This window comes from Ambystoma mexicanum, chromosome 9 (assembly GCF_040938575.1).
Source record: "Ambystoma mexicanum isolate Mex_15411 chromosome 9, UKY_AmexF1_1, whole genome shotgun sequence".
In the NCBI taxonomy this organism is placed as follows: Eukaryota; Metazoa; Chordata; class Amphibia; order Caudata; family Ambystomatidae; genus Ambystoma; species Ambystoma mexicanum.
Genome location: NC_090931.1, coordinates 639905453 through 639924997, shown reverse-complemented (window position 1 = coordinate 639924997; position 19545 = coordinate 639905453). Strand labels below are relative to the sequence as shown.

General features: G+C 42.1%; 1 protein-coding gene across 1 annotated transcript in view; it reads left to right on the top strand.

The window, feature by feature from the left end:
- TMEM199 (transmembrane protein 199) overlaps positions 1-19545 on the top strand; it is a 103253-nt gene that overhangs the window by 6907 nt on the left and 76801 nt on the right. The window contains exons 2-3 of the mRNA XM_069615348.1: positions 12049-12122; positions 12250-12339. Of these exons, the coding sequence (XP_069471449.1) occupies positions 12049-12122; positions 12250-12339 (164 nt within the window). The remainder of the gene's footprint in view (positions 1-12048; positions 12123-12249; positions 12340-19545) is intronic.

The window sequence follows — 19545 nt, the reverse complement described above, 5'->3', positions numbered from 1 at the left end:
GAACACAATAAAAGTGAGTCTCAACCGCACACGAAAAAACAGAGGCCATTATGGTGCACATATCCAACCTGCCTGGATTTATCTTGGCTAGTGGCCCTTATAATATTCTCCTACCCAATCAATACAGCCGTAATTGAACTCCAAAACTGAGACTACCCTACTTCCTCTAACTACAAAAAGACCCCCATCTCATGTTCAGTATTCAGACCATGTATGTTTCCAAAGAGTCGTGCTTCTGATTGCCTTAGTTCGTTCTCTCTATCACCCCCTCTTGGATTGCCAGGTACAGTTAGTAACCCATGAATCTCCGATCTTCCTTCCTATCCAACTGCTGTTGCCGCACCCAATGTGCTGATAGTGGTAAACCTGGGTCTTCCTTGTTAAAAGCAAACCGATGTTATCGTATTGTGCTTCCAATATAATACAGTCCACAAGGACATAAGATTGCATACACAACAAATTTACTCTTGCAATTAATAAATTCATCAATCACCAACTATTGTTGGATATTAATCGTCACCTCTTTACATTCTCTTGCAAACTTGCACGTCCTACATGTAATACATAAAAAAAAAAAAAAAAAACTTGAGTTTATTCCTAAACCACATTTCTGGTCTTTCCACAGGTTTGAGTAAGGAAGCGCATAACTTATTTTTCAGAGTTTGCGCTCTAGTTAAAGGAATAGTGCGCTCAAATTATTTATTGTCCAGAGCGTTCGGGCATGTGGTTTTAAGCAAACTGAACGATCGTAAAAACATTTCCTATGCACCTTACCATAGTTTTCTGCACTTTTACAAATGCGAAACCAGGCAGCGGGGCATGGCCATCTTGTGCTAATCTTATCCGTTGCCGCATTGCCCTAAGTTGAACTGCCCCTGCGGCACTAAATATCAACCCGCCCCTGAAGCTGACTATTCCTAGCGATATTCTCCACCTATTTTCATGATGTTAGTGGGCAGCGTAGCCAAACCCGCCCAGTCATCACCTACGTTTTAACCTTTAGTTGACGCAGAACCCGGAATATCAACACACATCCTCTGCACAGTACGTCCCAAATCGGAATAGAAAACACTATTTTTAAAGGTAAGACTAATACTCTGCAATTTATAATGTGCTTTTATTTCACAATAAATACTCCGAGAACATCAGCCAATTTCCATATTAAACCAAATTTTGTATTTCTTTGTTTTCGAACGTCCATTGTTTATCATGAGGCCCACAGTGTTAATTTCTGTAGAATAAGCGCATTGGACGCACCATGAATCTCAGGGCTTCGGTATCTGGTTCTTGCTAGACCACCGTAAACTATGTCAGGTTGCTCCTGGTCGCTGGTTCCGCATATATAGGGCATATAGTCGGCCCGGGGCGATCGTCGCACAACAGCGTGATGGTAAGCCAGCCATTTGGGCGCATCTGCCACTGCCTGCTGAAGAAGCCATCAATTGGTATCTGGAAACCATGACATTTTCAAAATGGTAGGATGTATCTGTGTAAAAAAACATACAAATGTGTCTCAATAACCATACTTTATTCTAATTGATCCATTTAACCATTAATTCTGCACCATGTGAAAACTAATGATGAACAAGACCAGAAGCAATGGAAACACAGAGAAAACATTGTGGAAAGTTTGAGTACGCGATGTGCTTGAGCAGTTAGTGCTGTGGAGTATGTTTAGCTCGCAATGGGATGGGGATTCGGGAGGTGACGGAAGAATTAGAACAACACATAGACAGCATTTTAACTGAATATTAGCAACAAACTTGGCGTTGGTGCAATGTGGGGGAACCCAGACGTGGACTACATGCATTTCGGTGCTGGACTGCACATGTGCCCTGGACAAAGACCAATACATACAGGTTATGTTTGCGTGTTGTCACAATCTGCACAACCAACAACCCATTACAATGTAATCCAGCAATAACAGAAAATGAAATCTTAACTAGTTCTACTATGAACTCGTCTACAGTAAAAATTATGTTATATTTGGTATTTACATACTCTTGGCACAACGCAGGGTGTCCGCTCAGATCGGCGGTTTTCATAAAATGAAATTACATGTTACTTTTTCCAATTTTGAAATGGTGGACGTTATCATTGTTGCGGGTATTACAAACCTCCCATCATTCATGCCCAAGCGAATGCTCTTTTTCTTCCAAGGATGAACAACAAATGAACCTTCATAGGAGCGCCCATGCTAACTTTCCTTTTGGTGATGGAAAGCCACAACTCAAAAACATACTGTACATGATGCGTCGGTGTGAACAGGCCACCAGCAACTTCAAACGCAGTGTCCTTCACTCCCATGGGAGGGATTTGGCCCGGCCCGCCAACTTGAATGGAATTTGAAATATTTTCGAAAAACAAACAAATTGTTTGCTGGCATCCACCAATGCCACGCTACCGTGAAAACTATTTTACTCTTCTACATTGATAGTGATTTAGTTATTTCTGACAGTTTATTTTCCCCCCATTTTCTTTTCTGCGTGCGCCCTTTTTTCCCGGGGGAGTGTTCACTGCGGATAACATGAGACACTGACAAGTCATAATCCAAGTGCCCTTCCATCTTCACTGAACTTCCCGTGCACTAACAAATGTTGGAGGAGAGGCGGTATATATCCTGCCCCCCCTGCGCCATTCTCGTACCTGGCAAATGATGTATAAGCTAAGGTGGGAGAGATCTCCACCCCTCAAACACCTATTTGCAAGACCTATGTTTCATATAAGTGTATTAACGATGCGCTAATGTGTATATTTTGATCTCCATTTGTGTCCTTCCTAAGGCCCTCTGGCGAACTGTTCACTCTCCCTCTCCCAGAGCCGCGCACAGCCGCCCCCACCACCGATGTCAGCTCATTGCATGTCCTGTTCTTGCGGAAATGCAGCTATTTTTGCAAGTAGCGATTTATAGAGCCCTGACAAACTGCTCATCCAAGAATGTGACACCAAGGCCTGCTTCAACCTTAGTACCCCATCCATCTCTGCTGACTTACTCATCCCATTCCCTGCCTGCCAGGCCACGGTCCCCATAACCCATGACCACTATTTCCTTTGAACGCATCTGGTCAGCAGACCATACCCCCGCACCACCTCAAATTCACCTACCATATACCTAATCTAGAGTGGTCATACATTTTGGTAACACAACACCTGTCCCCACTGTGTTTGAAAATGTAAGCCTCCAAAGGCCGCAAATCAAAGATCGGCCCTTTTGATAAGGCATCAGAAAGCAACGACCCCTCACATATGCCCCCATAAAAATATCAGTCGGAATGCGCCTATTTCACACCAATAGCACCCTTTCATGCTGTGTTTAGCTTACAGGCATTAGTTCTTGCATCCCAAGTTTATTTTGCATAGGTCTCATTCCTTAGTGGGAGTCGTATCTCTATTTGGTCACATGCAAGGTCTCATTCCTTAGTGGGAGTCGTATCTCTATTTGGTCACGTGCAGGCTAAGGCAACTGCAGACCACGCGGTTGCTTTCATGCTGATATCCATCCGACTCTCCCGTGCCCTGATCAGTGAAGGGACCACAAAAGCTTCCCGAAAGCGGGAATACACAGAGTTGCACTGTATGGCATCACCCAACAGGCACTTCTTGCAAAAAAAAATGTGACAAAGAGGATACATTTGAAAAGGCAATTTGGATGTTTTATTAGCTTTGAAATTTAAGTTAAATAGATTTCAAGTGGTCATGTACATTGTGGAAGATGCACACGGTTGGTAATCATTTAAAACGGAAAATCAACTGTTCGAGGTCCTCTCTTGGTGGACAGGGCACGTTTGCAATGTTTTGTGGCAATGTATGAGTCCTAGGAACGAAATCATGATTATATGAGTGTGCATGTCCAACACAGTCAGAGATCTTTCCCAAAATAGAATTCTATTTCCTGGCATATCGGCTTGACAGCCCATTTTTGTTGCTTTTTTTGTAAAAGCCATTGTGTAATGAAGCATCCCAAAGTTTCCTGCAGTTCTCGATTGTTATGAACTAATACAGCTAGTAATGTTTGATATTTCATACCGTCTATGCCGAAATGCGACCTCTTGGGCCTGTACTGTAGGCACATTTTGTGGAACACCTCCAAAATCTCTGGTGTGACAATTCTGCGAGTCCCTTCAGGTCTCTTGAAAGCGTTTATCAAACACGATCTTCTCAAGAGCTTTGTGTGGAGGTGTAGATGGAACCAACCACTTCTTCTTGAGTTCCTGTTCTTCTGATAAATGACCATGTGCACATTGGTGAAAATGTTTCTGTTCACGAATGAACGTTTGAACAGTGGTGCATCAATGAGCACCATTTTTCTAGCAGAATTTTCACAGACACATCACAAGTTTTGGAGCTCCACCAAAGATGATTGCTGAAAGACTGGGACCGCTGTAAAATATTTTCTGAACCCTTGCAGCTGTGATTTTCTTTTCGTTGTTTTTTTTGGATTGATTTGGCAACGTGCCATACATCAAATTGATGGCAAATGTTTGGAAACTGCTCTCGCGTGGCCTTGGCTATCGAAACATGTCTGTCGGTGACTGAGGTCTATTGGCATTCCCCTCGATTGAAGATGTTGGGATTTTATGAAACCATGTTTCTCCATGGCCACTGAGGATGTACATTTGGGCACCTGCACGACCTCTGAACTAACAATCTTTTTAGTTTCCATGTCCTGAAAGTGGTATGTGCAGTACTTTGCTGGAAATCCAGGGCTGTCAGTGCTTTCGATTTAACATTTGTTCAATTTTTCAGGCTTGACTAATAGCGCGAAGTACATTTTCTCTATGATATTTGTAGTGCTGCGTTTTAGCAAGGAACTGATTCTGAAGTCCCACAAATTCACAGAAACTGAACAATTTACTAAAAGTAGAGCCACTGAAAAGAGGAGCTGTTGAATACAGTAGATTTCCAGCTGGCACTTTGCCCAGCATCGGTTGAGTGGACCATGAAAATGTATGATGGAGGTGGGCACAGGTGGCTTGTCGGGTTAGTGCCTTGTACTACATGAGTCACAATCGCCAATGGCTCCCCGCATATTTTGCCCCTCGCTGCGTGCACACATTTCAGCATCAGTATAATCTCCACCAGGCTGCTGTCGAATACAATTTATTTATGCTCCTTTATTAACGAATCGTCCTGCATGATTGTGACTCAACTGTGGTGTACATTATGACCGAATTGGGCAAACTGAAGTCAAGATCTTTGGCAAGTTCCTCGGACAAATGCGTTGAAGCTTCAGTCTGTGTTAGTTCAGCTGGTGTTATTTGCACACAAATTGGAGAAACCATCAAAACAAATATTTATTGGGGGGACCTCGAATAATTGCAATGAATCTTCATTGTATTCAGTTTCGTCTTCATCTCGTAGAGCTCTCACATTGTAGCAATGGTCCAACACCACTTTGCTGGCTCTGCCGGTGACATTCAATTTTCTGGCCCTTGGCCATAAGCATCTCAAGTCTGTTTATTGACTGGACCACGCTGCGCCTCAAATAGTAGTTGCTCCATGGTGAAATCTGGTTGGCAAGCTGCATCTTTGGTTTCAATTGTTGTCTTTGTACTTCTTTTCCTTCTGGGCCTCTAGGAGATGGGTTGTAAAAACATGTTCGATGTAAATCACACTTACAATAGATATCTTTAGAGCCGATCTAAAGACCTACGTGTTCAAGTAGATATGGTGACTGTGGCTTTTGTTGAATTTCTTTGGCATTAGGTTGACGCTCTGTTCTACTATACAGTACCACCTGCGCCAGGTTTCAATCAAGTTTGTTGTGTGCGTGATATAAATTCTTCAAATTCAGTGGAGTAATGGGTACAGAGTAATGGAACTCTAAAATAGGAGGATGATACCACATGTGAAGGGGTGTGAATGCAAGTGGGATGCACAATCCCATGACAAGACTAAGATATTTTCATTCTCATTTCTTTTCATTATGGATCAACATTGGACAATGTTGTTACTGTCATGGGTTGGTGGAACTTCTGTTAAAAACATCTATGGTAATTGTATGATTTAGATTTGTGTTTCTTTGAATGCTAAAAACATTGTATTGATATGGCATGGACAATGATTTCATGTATATATGAAAATTGAATGGTATTGTATTGAATTGTTCTGTTCTCTGTAATCATTTTCTGATTGTTGGCTTTGGTAACCCTGAAGAGGACCCAGCGTGAACACTTTTTGGCATTTTACCGAACCACCATCATTAAAAGAGAGAAGATCTCGATAATATCCGGCTAATCTTTAATCGTGCCAACTGGGCAATTTGACTTGGTGTATGCGCAAACCGTCAAGCACATTAACCTTTTCTGTGTCTACATCAAAGAGGCAGAGGCTGCAGCAGAGGTCTACAGGGGAAATCCCCAGAGTTCACTATAAGCCAGTCCACCCCTATGTGGAGGCTGTTGTCACCATTGAATGGGTTGGTTGTAGTGGTCAAGTGTTTGTATCACTCTATAAAGGGAGGTGGTGTAGAGGGTTGTGTTCATTATCATTAGATGGGAGATGGTAGTCCACCATGAATGTGGGTTGGGAGGTGGTTTAGTAGCAGTGCTGGAAATGGACGAAATGTACTGGGCCTACACAGAGCAGCCTCCTGACAAGTCAATTTGTGCGAGGTCACAGCTCTTGTCCCGGCCCAATTTCCCCCTGCTTAGAAGTCTTCCTGTGGTGTACGATGGACATTATCACCACTGGGAGGAAGCTGGTGTAGGGTGGCTTGCTGGTGTCGCACATGTGGGAGGCAATATAATTATTGGTGCAACTCCCTGAGTATCGAGTGCGCATGTGTAGCAGTGACTGCACTTTGATTTAGTTCCGTTCTTTAGTCTTTGGCTCCCAAGCATTACTTCCATATAACGGGATTGGATGATTTGTCAGTTTCAGCATTCGTTTTTACCGGTGTATTGAGTATGCACTCAGTTCTTCATAGCATGGAGTATTTTTATTTCATTTCAACATATTTCGGCAGAAACCGTACAAAATTATGAACAGCAATTAAAAGTTTTTTTAAATGCTGCACCTGCGTAACAAAAGAATTCAAAAGTTAAAATAAGCTTAATACAATCCTTTAAAAATTGATACATTCGAGTTTACAAATTCCTTTCAGAACGACTATGCAAACACTAAATATTTCCTAATTGCAATTAGGCATTTTTCCATCCAAGGTCGTATTCAGCATCCTATATGCTTCTTTAATAGTCCTTATATATTTTGTCAATAAACAGTCTTAAATGGTACCTTATTTTGGTTTTCATATAAAGGGCAAATGCATAGAAAATGCAGCACGTCCTCGACCCACTTTATCCAATTTGTACACTTGTCCGTCTAGCCTACATTCCAAAGAGAAATACATTGCTGAACAGTCAATGTTCATAATCTAAATGTAGCAATCAAGGTCTTCACATTTTTCTTGCAGGAAATATCCAAATACATTTCCAGAGAGAAATTACTTTTAAGCTCTAAAAATTGTACAACTAAATTATCGGCACACTACTTACATATTTCTCTAGAGTGCCACAAATCATAGGCGTTTCTCACCATAGTTTTATAATCCCGGCCCAATTTAGCAGGGTTGCTCCACAGAAGGGGTACATTGAATGTCATTGACATCTCTTTAATAAAGGAGCACCATGGAAGACCAGTAACCATTTGTTGGGATGACAGATTACACCGACCCTCACGATAAACTGTGAGTTCATGGGTATCCCATAATTTAAACGAATAAATCTTGAGTTTCAGAGTTTGAAATTGCTGAGAGCTATTTTGCTCTGGCTTCTACCCTCTAGGAGAGCCTCGTTAGGTTGAAACCAACAGCTACCAGGAGCTAGTTTTGGCTCCCCAGGCCAACTAGTGCCTTACAAGCATGCATATGTGACAACTTTGAGTGTTTGAGAATATTAATATTAATAAAGAAGAATTATGACATATACAGGACACGTTTTAAACCTAAACCATGCATTATAGCCAAGTTAAACTGTACATCTGATGTGGAAGTTGGATTTGTAGTGTTGTGTGCGCGCTCCTGGTTAGCCAGCGGTAGCTCCTGATCACTAGGTGATGCTTGGTACCCAGGAGCTGGTTTTAGCTCCTGCTTATCGAACCTTAATTTCGCGCACCCGGGTGTATCATTTTTATGAGATACTCAATACCATTCCAGTTCCATTCTGAGTGGAACATTGAGGGCACTATTTGGCAGTTTCAGGAGTCATTTAAATATCCTATTTTCCTCAGTAACTAGGCTTCTAGAGTCTGTGCCCCCAAATCTCTGCTCCAAAAACTGCAGCTGGAATAGCCTATAAATCTCCATGGCATGAGATACTCTGCCCACCATACTGATTAATTAATCACTGCCATTCCTTTCCTGGCTGACATGGTCACACATTTTGCTAAACTATTGTTTTATATTGGTTCTTTAAATCTTTCAAATTAGCAGATTTTGAGGCTCTGGTAGGAATAGTCTATTTTAATTATGCCTCTTTAAGAAAAAATGCATTGTTGGCATTAAAACTTGGCTATTTAGCTAACTTCAGCATGCGACCAAATCCTCCACAAACCTACACCCGCTCTCCGTAATTTACGACCTAAAGGAAACAACCCCTCCTAAACTAGACAAGCATCCTGCAAACCCACACACGACTCCAACAAGGAACTATTGGAGAATTGGTGTCGTTTGGTCGGTCTCGATGCATCTTTATCCGAGCATCAATCCATACATAAAACCAGGAAGCATTGGGCTGCGTAATCATCCTCCCCACAAACTGGCAATGTCCCCCAACTATCCAAGACCCCTCCCTCTTAGACATGTTGCCAACCCGTTCCACCCTCTCAGGGGGGGTCTCTTCTGCAAACATGTAACGCACCTCTCCAATCACACCCTTGGATGGACCCAATTAACTTGCTCTTTAATGGTAACCAATGCATTTATGTATCCCTTGTTTGCCTAATCTCTTCTCCCCAACTAACTCACTCGCCCCTAAAATCACCTTCCAACTTCTACTACACATTGCCTCCCTCCAACATTGCAACTTCATGCCTCCCTCCAACATGGCAACTTCATGCCTATCAATTTCCACAAACAATGGAGATATGATGACGTTCTAAGGCCCCCAAATGCCCGCTTCCTCTGGTGACTAAATTAGACCCACACTGCAGTAATTTACCAGATCCTCGCCTCTCCCCAATGGTCAATACAAAAATCGTAAACTCGTAGAGCCTCTGGATTTCTGGGTACTTCTGGGCTGCACCCACCACCATTGCACTTGACTCTGTCCCATGAACAACCTCCACTCCTTCTTACAGGGCCACGCGCTGCAAGGCCACCAAAAGGGCAAACTGCACTTTGAGTTGCATTTATTCCGAAATGGTGCACTTTATTTTTTCTTCTGATTTTTTTTTTTTTTTTGTTCATTTGGTGGGGGGTGGAGGTGAGAGGTGCGGCTGGCACAAGTGTCCATGTCTAGCAAAGTTTGTCCAGCAGGGTTCACCTGCAGGCTTATTTAATTGGTTTCTGCACTAAGACCAGGCCAAATGCATGCATGCATGCATGTATACGCTCTTTTTGTTTTTTTGTTTTGCTTTTGAACCCTTTTGATTTCAGACATAAGACGTGTAATTCCTTTTAGCAATGGTACCAAGTCGTTAGTTTTGGATTTCAACAGGCTTGTGTACAGTTTCACCCCTGTCCAAGTGAATGTTTAAAAGCACCCGTTGACCTACCGTTTATCTTCATCTCGCAGCTGATTGATGCATACTTAGCTTGTTTTATATTGTAGGCTCCCCCTTCTAACCTGTATTTCATATTTAGTAATGGGTTCCCGATAGTTACATGCTTTACTGAAATCTGGCATTGGCACATGTTTTCACTCAACTTGCCAGTCATGCTTTTGAATTGGTTCAGAGCTGCATTTGAGCAACTTGTTTTTGGGTTATATGTGATTTTACTGAAGTAAAATTCAGAGTAGTACGTCTTACCGAGATACAAAATAACAAAGAAAATAGTCCTTTAAAAACAAAATAGTGGGGTGGAGGGGCAGGCCTCTTTTTAACCCTATACCCACCCATTTTAACCCCTTGCCCAGCTAATATATTATATAATTTTCATTTTTTTGTTGGTATTTTACTTGGGTGAAACGTACTACTCTTGATTTATTTAAATATTGTGACTGTATAGCCGTTTTTGATATTACCTGGACCAAACATGTCTTTATTCACTCATAATTCCCCCGTTATAAGTTTACCGGTACGATTTAGCTGCTCTTTAATGATTTGTTCATAGTGGTTTTTTCATTTTAGGTTTCTATACCCTTATGGTTTTCAGTGGGTGGATGGTAGGGTTGATGGAAGGATTTAAAAATAAGTTTAGAATTTCCATTTGTATCTCCTTCCTTGTGGGGATTAATTTTACCCTGTTGATTAGGAGGTTTTATGAATGCTCCATTTGGTTTGGCACTTCTGGGCATTTTAGAACAATTTGACAATAGGAAGTCTCATTGGGGATTGTTTGACCACGAGTCTACATGGAGGAAGCAGTCTGCGATTGCATAGTATCTTGCATTAGTTCTTCTGTGGCTGAATTGAAGATTAATTGTTCAAAAGAACCAATTCTATCAGGGATGTTGAAGATCACAATTTTTACATGGAGCCCTTGGTTGTGTTCATTGTTTTATATAGGCCACTACGTTGGTGATTTGGCACAGTATAAAATCTCTCTAACGTATCGAACCTAAGGTGCTGCCTTCTAGCTACTTCCAAGATTCGAGCACATTGGAAGCATTCTGAAATGGCAAAATAAGGTGAGGTTCAATCGCTTGCGATCTGTGAACACCCTCTTGTATAGGTAGGAAAGCTGGGTGACATTCATGACCAACTTGGGCGAAGGAGTTATTCACCTTGTAGGTTCCCTGTTTGGTCTAATATCCTGGGCTGCCATTAGTCCTCGTGCTCTTGCTACAGTCTGAGGTACCTTGTGGTAGTGGGGATAAAAGCTCTTCTCCGAATCCCCTGCGTAGCCTGAATGGCATGCTGAGCTCCTTTTACTATTTGAAAACTAATTTTTCTAAAGCTGCTATGGCCTGCTTTGAGAAGGCCTGTTAGCCGAATTGTGAGTCTAATGTGGGGGTACCTACCCGATACCCATGGTGTGCTCATACCTGCTCCTTTGATCAATATTGCTTCCATTACATACAGAAATGTGTTTGTGTGTCCATAAAGCACTAAAATTCCCTCTTGTCAGTAGTTGGCATGCGCTGTGATGGCTGGGCGGTGCTTGATGTTTTGACTCTTGAGCGCTCTGTGCAGCTGCTGGCATATCCTGGCTTTTGAAAGTTTGGGATGGTTGCTCACCCGACCCCTAACGCAGGGGTGAGGTTGCTGTATTTACTCCGAACGTACAGCATGGGGCAATGCATAATCCTTCTAAGAGTAGTCTATTTGTAGCTGATGATGGCCATTGTGCAGTGCCATAACCTCTGTTTGTTTATTACTCTGTAGAGAGCATGACCTATGCTAGCTAACCTTTTCGTGACTCCTGTAATCAGGAATGATGCACACACCTTTTGACTTCAGCCATGATTGATCTGTGAATATAGTTATTTTCTGACCGAGAAGGGCAGGAACCATGTCAGCTCAACTGTGTTGCTCGGGCATTGGGCTAGATCCAGTGATCCCATAAGAAAGAAATGTCATTGTAGCTTCTGTCTTGAACACCTAAGCCCTCGAAAAGTGACAATGAAAATGTTTGCCACACTGTAGCAGAGTAAGAACGTTCCCTGGGTGAACAGACGTGAGATGAAACTGGATTAAGCCCATGAGGCTACTTAAAAATTGTTCGCCGTCAAGCGGGACTGACTTTTATTACTGACCTTTACTTCTTTCTTCTGTGACCTTTTTGGATTAACTGCTTCTCTATTCTATTCAGACTGGCACAAACACATTGCAAAGTAATATCCATCCCGAAGGGCCACTGTCAAGTTCTGTATTTCAGTTTTTTTTCTTTTGGTTCGACTTGCCCTCTATCGTGGTTTGTAATGTGTTCTGCCTTTTCTTCCTCAGGCTCTCCTGTATACCTGCATGAGCTGCTGCAGGACAGCCAGATCCATCTCCCGGAGGTGGTGAAACCCGCAAGGGTGGGTAATTGTGTGCCAAGAAGAACCCTACTCATACTGGACACATCAATCTTCATAATTTTAGACCACATCACTTCAGTAGTGTCATCTAAAACCAACCTTTACTCCTTCAATTTTTGTTTTACAGAATCCAGAACTTGTGGCCCGCTTGGAAAGAATTAAGGCAAATCTTGCCAATGAGGAGTACAAGAAGATTACGCGGAATGTCAACAACCAGGTACAGACATCGCAGAATTTCTGCACTTGTGTATACTTCACATTTAGTGTGAAATGCGCCCTGCAAGGGGACAGAATGATGGGTCTCCTCACCCAGGTTTGGTCTTTGCCAGTTGCTTGATGGTACAAGCAGTGCTCCAGATAAGATTTTGAGGTGAGAGTATTTTACTCCCTATTTTTAAACTTTGAGAGTAAATGTGATTTTAATAGAGTAAAAATGACTTTTGTCCTTTGCAAGAGAGTAAAATGTATATGACATCCAGCCGACGTGTGCAAAAACTGTATGGAAATCATTACTATGTGGCAACTTTCTGCATTGTGACAGAATACACCTTTCATTATTTCTCTAAGATCTGGCCATTTAATTTCTCCTCTATGTATGTAAAGGTTGAAAACACAAAAACCTAGCCAATTACATAGTAAAGCAAACATGAATTGTATTGTGTGCTCTGAGGTTTGATAGTAGAATAGTCTTTTGATGTTTAATGAAAGTCTTTATTTCCTGGAGCTATTACTACCTAATGGTATGCCAATGTTATGATACAACAGTGCATAGAGTCACGGACTCCATGCTAAATTCTATATCTTATCTAATGGTTAAATGGTTATTTATATAGTGCTTTTGGCAAAGCGCTGCACATAGAACATATTTATCACAATTATCACCAAACCAAAGTTGGTACTCCTTTATCAACCTCGAAAGGATGAAAGGCTGAGTTGGTCTTGCAGGGATTCAAACCTGCAACCCACAGATCACGCACAGATTGCAGCGAGTGCTCAACCGGCTGAGCTATCTTATTGGCTAACATCCTTCAGAGGTTGCTTAACTGAGTATCGACTGAGGTATAATCATTTCAGCACCTAGATGTTGGATGAACAATGTATGAAGCGCTACATAAAGTTAAATACCTATCTGTACAGGCACAGGTTTTGCTGAGTTTTTATTTCAATTACCAATGTAACCTTCATTTGTTTGTTTTTGAACAGCGCTTGCACTTCCTCGAGAGTCAGGTTTTGGATGTTTTATTGTAGTCTTGACGATTTGAGAGGCTAGAACCCCTGTGATTGGTGTAATGACAATCACTCACCCTTTAGCAAAGACTCTGCTGCCACTGACCATTCATATTAATGGCCCCATTGACTGCAAGGTTGAAAGGCTATAAACTAGACTGTGCATAGTCATCATTTTACACACTGTTTTTATAATTAGAGTGCAAATCAAATTAGAAGTGTAAACATGATCTGCCTCTGCATGATTATGCACACAGCACCGGATTCGAAAAAATACAATTGTGCAATACTAGTTTGCTTTCACTGGACAAAAAAAGCATAATGTGTTACAAAATAATTGTCAATTGCAACTTAATTTTAAAATATGCACAGTGCTTCTGTTTGCTCCATGAGCATCAACACAGCAGAAGCTGAATGGAAATGAACCATTCCTTTAATCACAGTGTGCAGTTTATTTTCTTGAAAGGCTTCAGAGAAATACATTCTGATTCAGAGGCTTTCATCCATGGCTTGCAATTACATCCATCTAGATCAAAATCAAAAGAAGCCTTCTGGTTTCTGTCAAGTAACCTGACCTTTGCACTGCTCTCTGCTCTAAACTTGTGTGTAAATGTACACAGGAAAATAATAAAGCTGTCGTATTTACAAGATTTTCATGCGTAAAAAGGCCTAGTATGCACCTTATCTGTAGACCTGGGTACAAGCACCTGTCTGTGGCAGTTGAGTGGTGAAAAAGCTTTGTTTGTTACGCTAGGTCACTTTTGGGGCTTTAAAAACAAGCTTTCAATCTTTATCCCTAGAGTAGTGTTTGGCACGTCCCTGCACCTGCTCTGCCCATTTTATATTTAGTTTTATGATCTCTTTGTTTACCAAAAAAGAAAAACTAGAGTCCTATTGGCTAAAGGCTTCCTTCAAGTTTAGACCAGCATAAGGTAGTTTGATTGATTAGGACTTCCAGCACATTTAAATAATAGTGAACATATTACTTAGGTGTCCAGCTTTATCTCGCCATTTTGTGCTCTTTTGTAGACTTCACTATGCTTTGGTTTAGTGTATTTACAATGTTAAATTTGCTAGGTTATGTTAGTGAGTCCTGTGTAGCAGGTCTTCTGACATCAAGCACTTGCACTCTGTTTCCTCGCTGGAATGTTTCCCTTTGCCCTTTAATCTAACAGGGAAAGGCTTCACTTCTGTTCTAGAGCCCTGCTTTTTAATAATATTAAAAAATCATAGCACCTCTTAAATTAGATGTTTTTGGCAGCATACCTTCACGTGGAGGATCTTTATAATCTCAGTGGAGCACTCTCGCCTGTTTTTACTCTACAAGGGTGATGGGGCAACTTCCACAAGATTAAATCCCATTATAAAATGGCACCAAAGCAAGTCTGTGTAGGCCCATGTGACACAGAACGGGCCAAGGGCCTGGAAGCTGTGCCACCTGTTCTTGGATGGCACATCCCAGGGTAAATTCTTGTATTGCAGTTAATCCATCATTTACTAAGATCTGCTCCCAAACACACACTCCTAATGCCTAAATAGTTGTCATTGTTGTTTAAATGGTCCATTCATCAATTTTGCACCCCGCTATTGTACAATTCTGTCATGCAATGAGTTTCGAAATGGATTGCTTTTTGCTGCTCGTCTCTGAGAGACCCTCCATGTCCCCCCCTTGGCCCCCCGTACCTCTCTGGGGTACAAGAACTCCCTGCCCCAAATCTCCCTGCTCACATTGTCCAGGAGGCCCCTGAGAACCCTTCTCCTATGCCCCCATCCGTGTCACCATCAGTCTCTGACCATCTCCCCTCACTCCCCACTTACCTCTCCCTCTCCTCCTGCTGGCCCTGCCCTTCCTGTCACATTCAGTCTCTTTGCATTACCCAGAAGCAATTTTGCACTGGAATACATGTGAAACATACTTTTCGCAATGCCTTGTCTGCAGTAATACCCCATTTGGGGCGGTGTTATGCCAATAAAAGACTTATCACTCGATCATGGCTAACTGAATGCCATAATCTATAATGTTACACCCTGGTCATAGCATTTTAACATGCAATCCTCCAAATGGAGGGGTGATGTTGCAGTTATCTTTTTAAAACCTCGTTTACTTGAAGAAATTATTACACAAACCCATTGCGATTTCTTGCAATACGCTGCTCGCACTCTGCCACTAATGCCGTCATGTTTTTGTTAATTTTTAGACTACACAGTCCTTTTGCCACTTTTTAAAACACCATTTAACTGATTTTAGCTTCACTGCAGATTTATCACTTTGACATTGTTCGGAAATATCGTTATTTTGATTAACAGTATGGCAAACCTAGACCACCATAGATCAATTATTCTTGCTAAGACGTTGTCCTAAATGATGACCTCTTGGCGTCACAGAGAATGTTTTTTAAACATGTTTTTTTTCTTCTTCTCCAAACCACAAACATATAAATATTAGTTTTAATGCTGTACCTTTGTCTGACCATGCAGCTATTTCTTTTCTGAATCCTTCATTAAACACTATTAAAAAGAGCACACTCGCACGTACAAACACTGTATCCAAGAAATTAGCTTGTTTAAATATGGAGCATGCTGTTATGTTAATGGAGGAACGCTTATTTCACTTTGATGCTGATCTTTAAGAAATTCTCAGTCAAATTTCTAACATTGTTATGAAATTGGATCCTCCCCAACATAAAAGTCTAAACGAAAATGCCTTCGTGAAAAATTATACTCTTGAAGACATAATGTGGGAGATCAAACTTTGATTATTGGAAACTGAGTGAAGCAAAATCTTATCAGCTGGCATGTCTTTTTTATTTTTTACAAAGCAAATCAAAACTCTCATCTAACTCTTCTAACCAGGAAATATGTTCTTTTTAAAATCATTAATACATAACTCAGCATGTCTTAACTGTCACAGATTGCCTTAAATGCTGATAGATGATTTTTATTAACAGTACTTTGGATTGTGTCGATCACCTCGAGTTGAGCTTGACTAAGGGATGTTTCTGGCTGGTCCCTCAAACTCCTGTTGGCTCCCTGCACTTAAACCCAGCCTTCCCTAACATCAATTACTGAGCATGAAAAAATTCAAAGACCAAAACACATTTTCACCACAATTGTATGTGGGGGGGGTTAGGGTTATAAGAAACAAATATAAGTTGAGTATGAAGGTGGCTGCAGGAGTCTCTTCCCCCACCCCCCACCCCCTCGCATATAATTGCAGGGAAATGTTCTGTGGAAAAGAATCAGAATTTTCGTCTTCGAGAACAAGTCATCACATAGATGGATTCTATAGCTTGGTGACCCCTACCCTCTTGACTAGCTTATGCTTTGGGAGGGCCTAATGGCTGCTGCCATTGTGGCTTCCCAAGGGTATCCTATTTGAATAGTTTTGCGAGAATGGTGTGGTGTCTCTATTTTCCCCCTCTCGCTTTCCTGGCTTTACGTCTTCCTACTCAGTAACCTCCTATTCCCTTTCCTGGTTTTTCATGGTCCTCCGTGCCCTCCTTTACCCTCCTCCCACCCCTGGTTTTGCATTTTCCTACTCGCTACCCTCCTTTCTCCTCCCATTCCCTCCTCTGGTTTTGCGTCGTCCTATGCACTAGCTTCCTTTCCCCTACTCCCCCTCTCGTAGCCTTGTCTTTCTTGCTGTGTTTGCTCTCGTCCCTCCTCTTTCTCTTGTCCTGCTTCTTCTCTTCCTTGCGCATGTGAGTTCCCTCATCCACCAATGCTACCCCTCTACAACACCTTGTCCTCCCTCTTATCACTTGCACTCAAAATCAAAGCAGCATTCTTTCCACTTGGCTCTACACTCTTCCACACAATACCTCATCTGCACATTCATTAAACTCCTCTTCAGCACTCTGCTCCACCTTCCGTCTCTCACCTTGTCTCTTGGTCGAACTCCACACCTTTTTGTATCTCACCTGAACACATTTACTCTTTATCATTTGTCTGGGTCTTTTATGACTCTGATTTGCTTCTTCTGCCCCTCCTTCCCCATCTCCATTGGTGCAGTGTTGCAGTGGCCACTATGGGCCAATTGCTCTGCTCCTTTCATCCAGGGGGTGGGTCTTGACAAACCCCTCCTCACCCCACCCCCTTTTTTACAAGCGACGTTCAAATCAAGTCTCTGTTCGCCGTTGCGACTTGGCAGACTGCTTTTCTGGAGATGCAGTAAGCTGTATTGCTTTTTGTATCTGACGAGCGACCACTGCTGCAAACTAGTGTTGGTCTCTGTCGGCCACTTTATTCCGACGTCCTCTGGGTTCCTCTGACGCTGGATTGCATGTTTGTTTTTTTTCTTTTTTTGCAGTCCTGATATGAAGAGAGAACTCTGGCCAGCTTGAAGAGTGTACGGTATTGGATGACAGAGCGGTACCAAGAGTAATCAGGGCATAGGTGGTAGGAACTTGGGGGGGGGATGGGGAGGGGGGGGGCTCCCAGCACTCTTGCCCTGCCTCTGGGGTAGGACTGGCTCTGGAATTTGCCCTTGTAGGCTACCTATAATTCATCCTAGAACCTCTTAACAAAATTCAATATACACAAGCTTTGCTTGAAAAATACATTAAACACCTTGTCGAGCGTGCCCATGATCAAATGCCCATTTCATATCGGCAAGAGGTTTTCACTGCCATCGGTCCTGAAACATCACAACTGATGCAACAAAAAAAATGCTCAGTTTCAGCCAATGACCCCATGTCCTCCATGGTTCTACAAAAAAAAAATGGTATTACTCCCTACAATAGCCTCTTGCTTCATACAAGCAATCCATCTTGGTTATAGCAAACCCCACAATGCACACAAGGCATTACTGCTCCCTTTAAAAAAATTAAATGCATGTGATGATGGTCTTGTCAACTTTCTTACACTGTCAAAGTAATGGAGGACAACATAACACTCAACTTCAAACCTACATAACAAACCATCACATTTTAGACATGTTGCAGGCAGGTGTTCATCCTACAGGCAGAACTGAAATGGTGGTGTTGGCCGTGCTAGACTATATTCGACTCGTCCTATGGAATCGGCGGCGTTTTATACAGCAACTCATGACATACTAATTGATTTAGGCCTACACATTTTGGTGTTCTGCTCATTTCTAACTGACTGCTCAGTATGGTTTGTTAACTCCTTTCTTCTCTCCTACAGTCAAACTGTAATGCAGGGTCTCCTTTGGACCAACTTTGTCTGCTCGCAATCAGAGGGGTTGGGTTATTTGACTTGCACGCGGGTCCCGTGAGACTAGGGCAGTTAAGCCATCTCACAACGAGAGTAAACATTAGTTGAAGCAGTGTAAGGGGACTGGTAAAGGTTTTATTGTCTGACTTCCCTGACGGTGAATATTTTGAACTGTTGGGGCTGATATTAAAGAGAACTGAGAGGTACTTGTCCTTGGTGTGGGGTATGGATTAAGGAGGTCAAGTGGATATGAAATGGTAGCATGGAGTAGGAGTGAGATGTTGGGAGACTTGGAGGTTACCTCAGTTTTTAAAGGGTTGAGCATCTGGGAGTAAAGTTCTAGTTGGGCATGGATACAGAGAGACCATTAGAGATGTGATTTTTTTTTTTTTTTTTTTTTTTTTTTCCTTTTTCTTTTTATAGCTCTGGGGTGTGTGAAGACAAAAATGATTTGAATATCCTAGTGAACAGGTGGTAGGAGATCCAAAGGAGAGAGCAGTTGTTGCGAATGTGGGGAGAGACACGTAACTGATCCTTGGCACTCTTACTTGTAGGTAGGTGGGTGGTTGAGGAGCTTTCAAGATTGACATGGAGTGGCCTTAAAAGGTAATGAGCAATACAGATATGGGTTGATTCATTTAAGCAAATAAAAGTGTATGGAGTAGCAGTGGTGATCTGTGTTTAAAGATCGGGACAGCAAGATGAATGAGGGTGGAGAGGCTTTTGGAGTGGTGAGCAATTGGAAATGTGTGTGTGTGTGTGTGTGTGTGTGTGTGTGTGTGTGTGGTTTCATTTGAGTGCTTACAATGCATTGTAGATTGGATGGAGTTGCGGTTAGTCTTCAGGTTAGTTTTGACCCATTTGAATACTAGCTGACTCTAGAGGTAATGGCATGAAGAGCTTCTGTGTAGGTGACGAGGTGAGGGCGACAGTGGGACCACTGCTAGTGAACGATGTGGAGGGGCATTGTTAGCGGCTTGATCGATTAGGGGTATGAGGGAGTTGAGGAGTGAGCAGTACA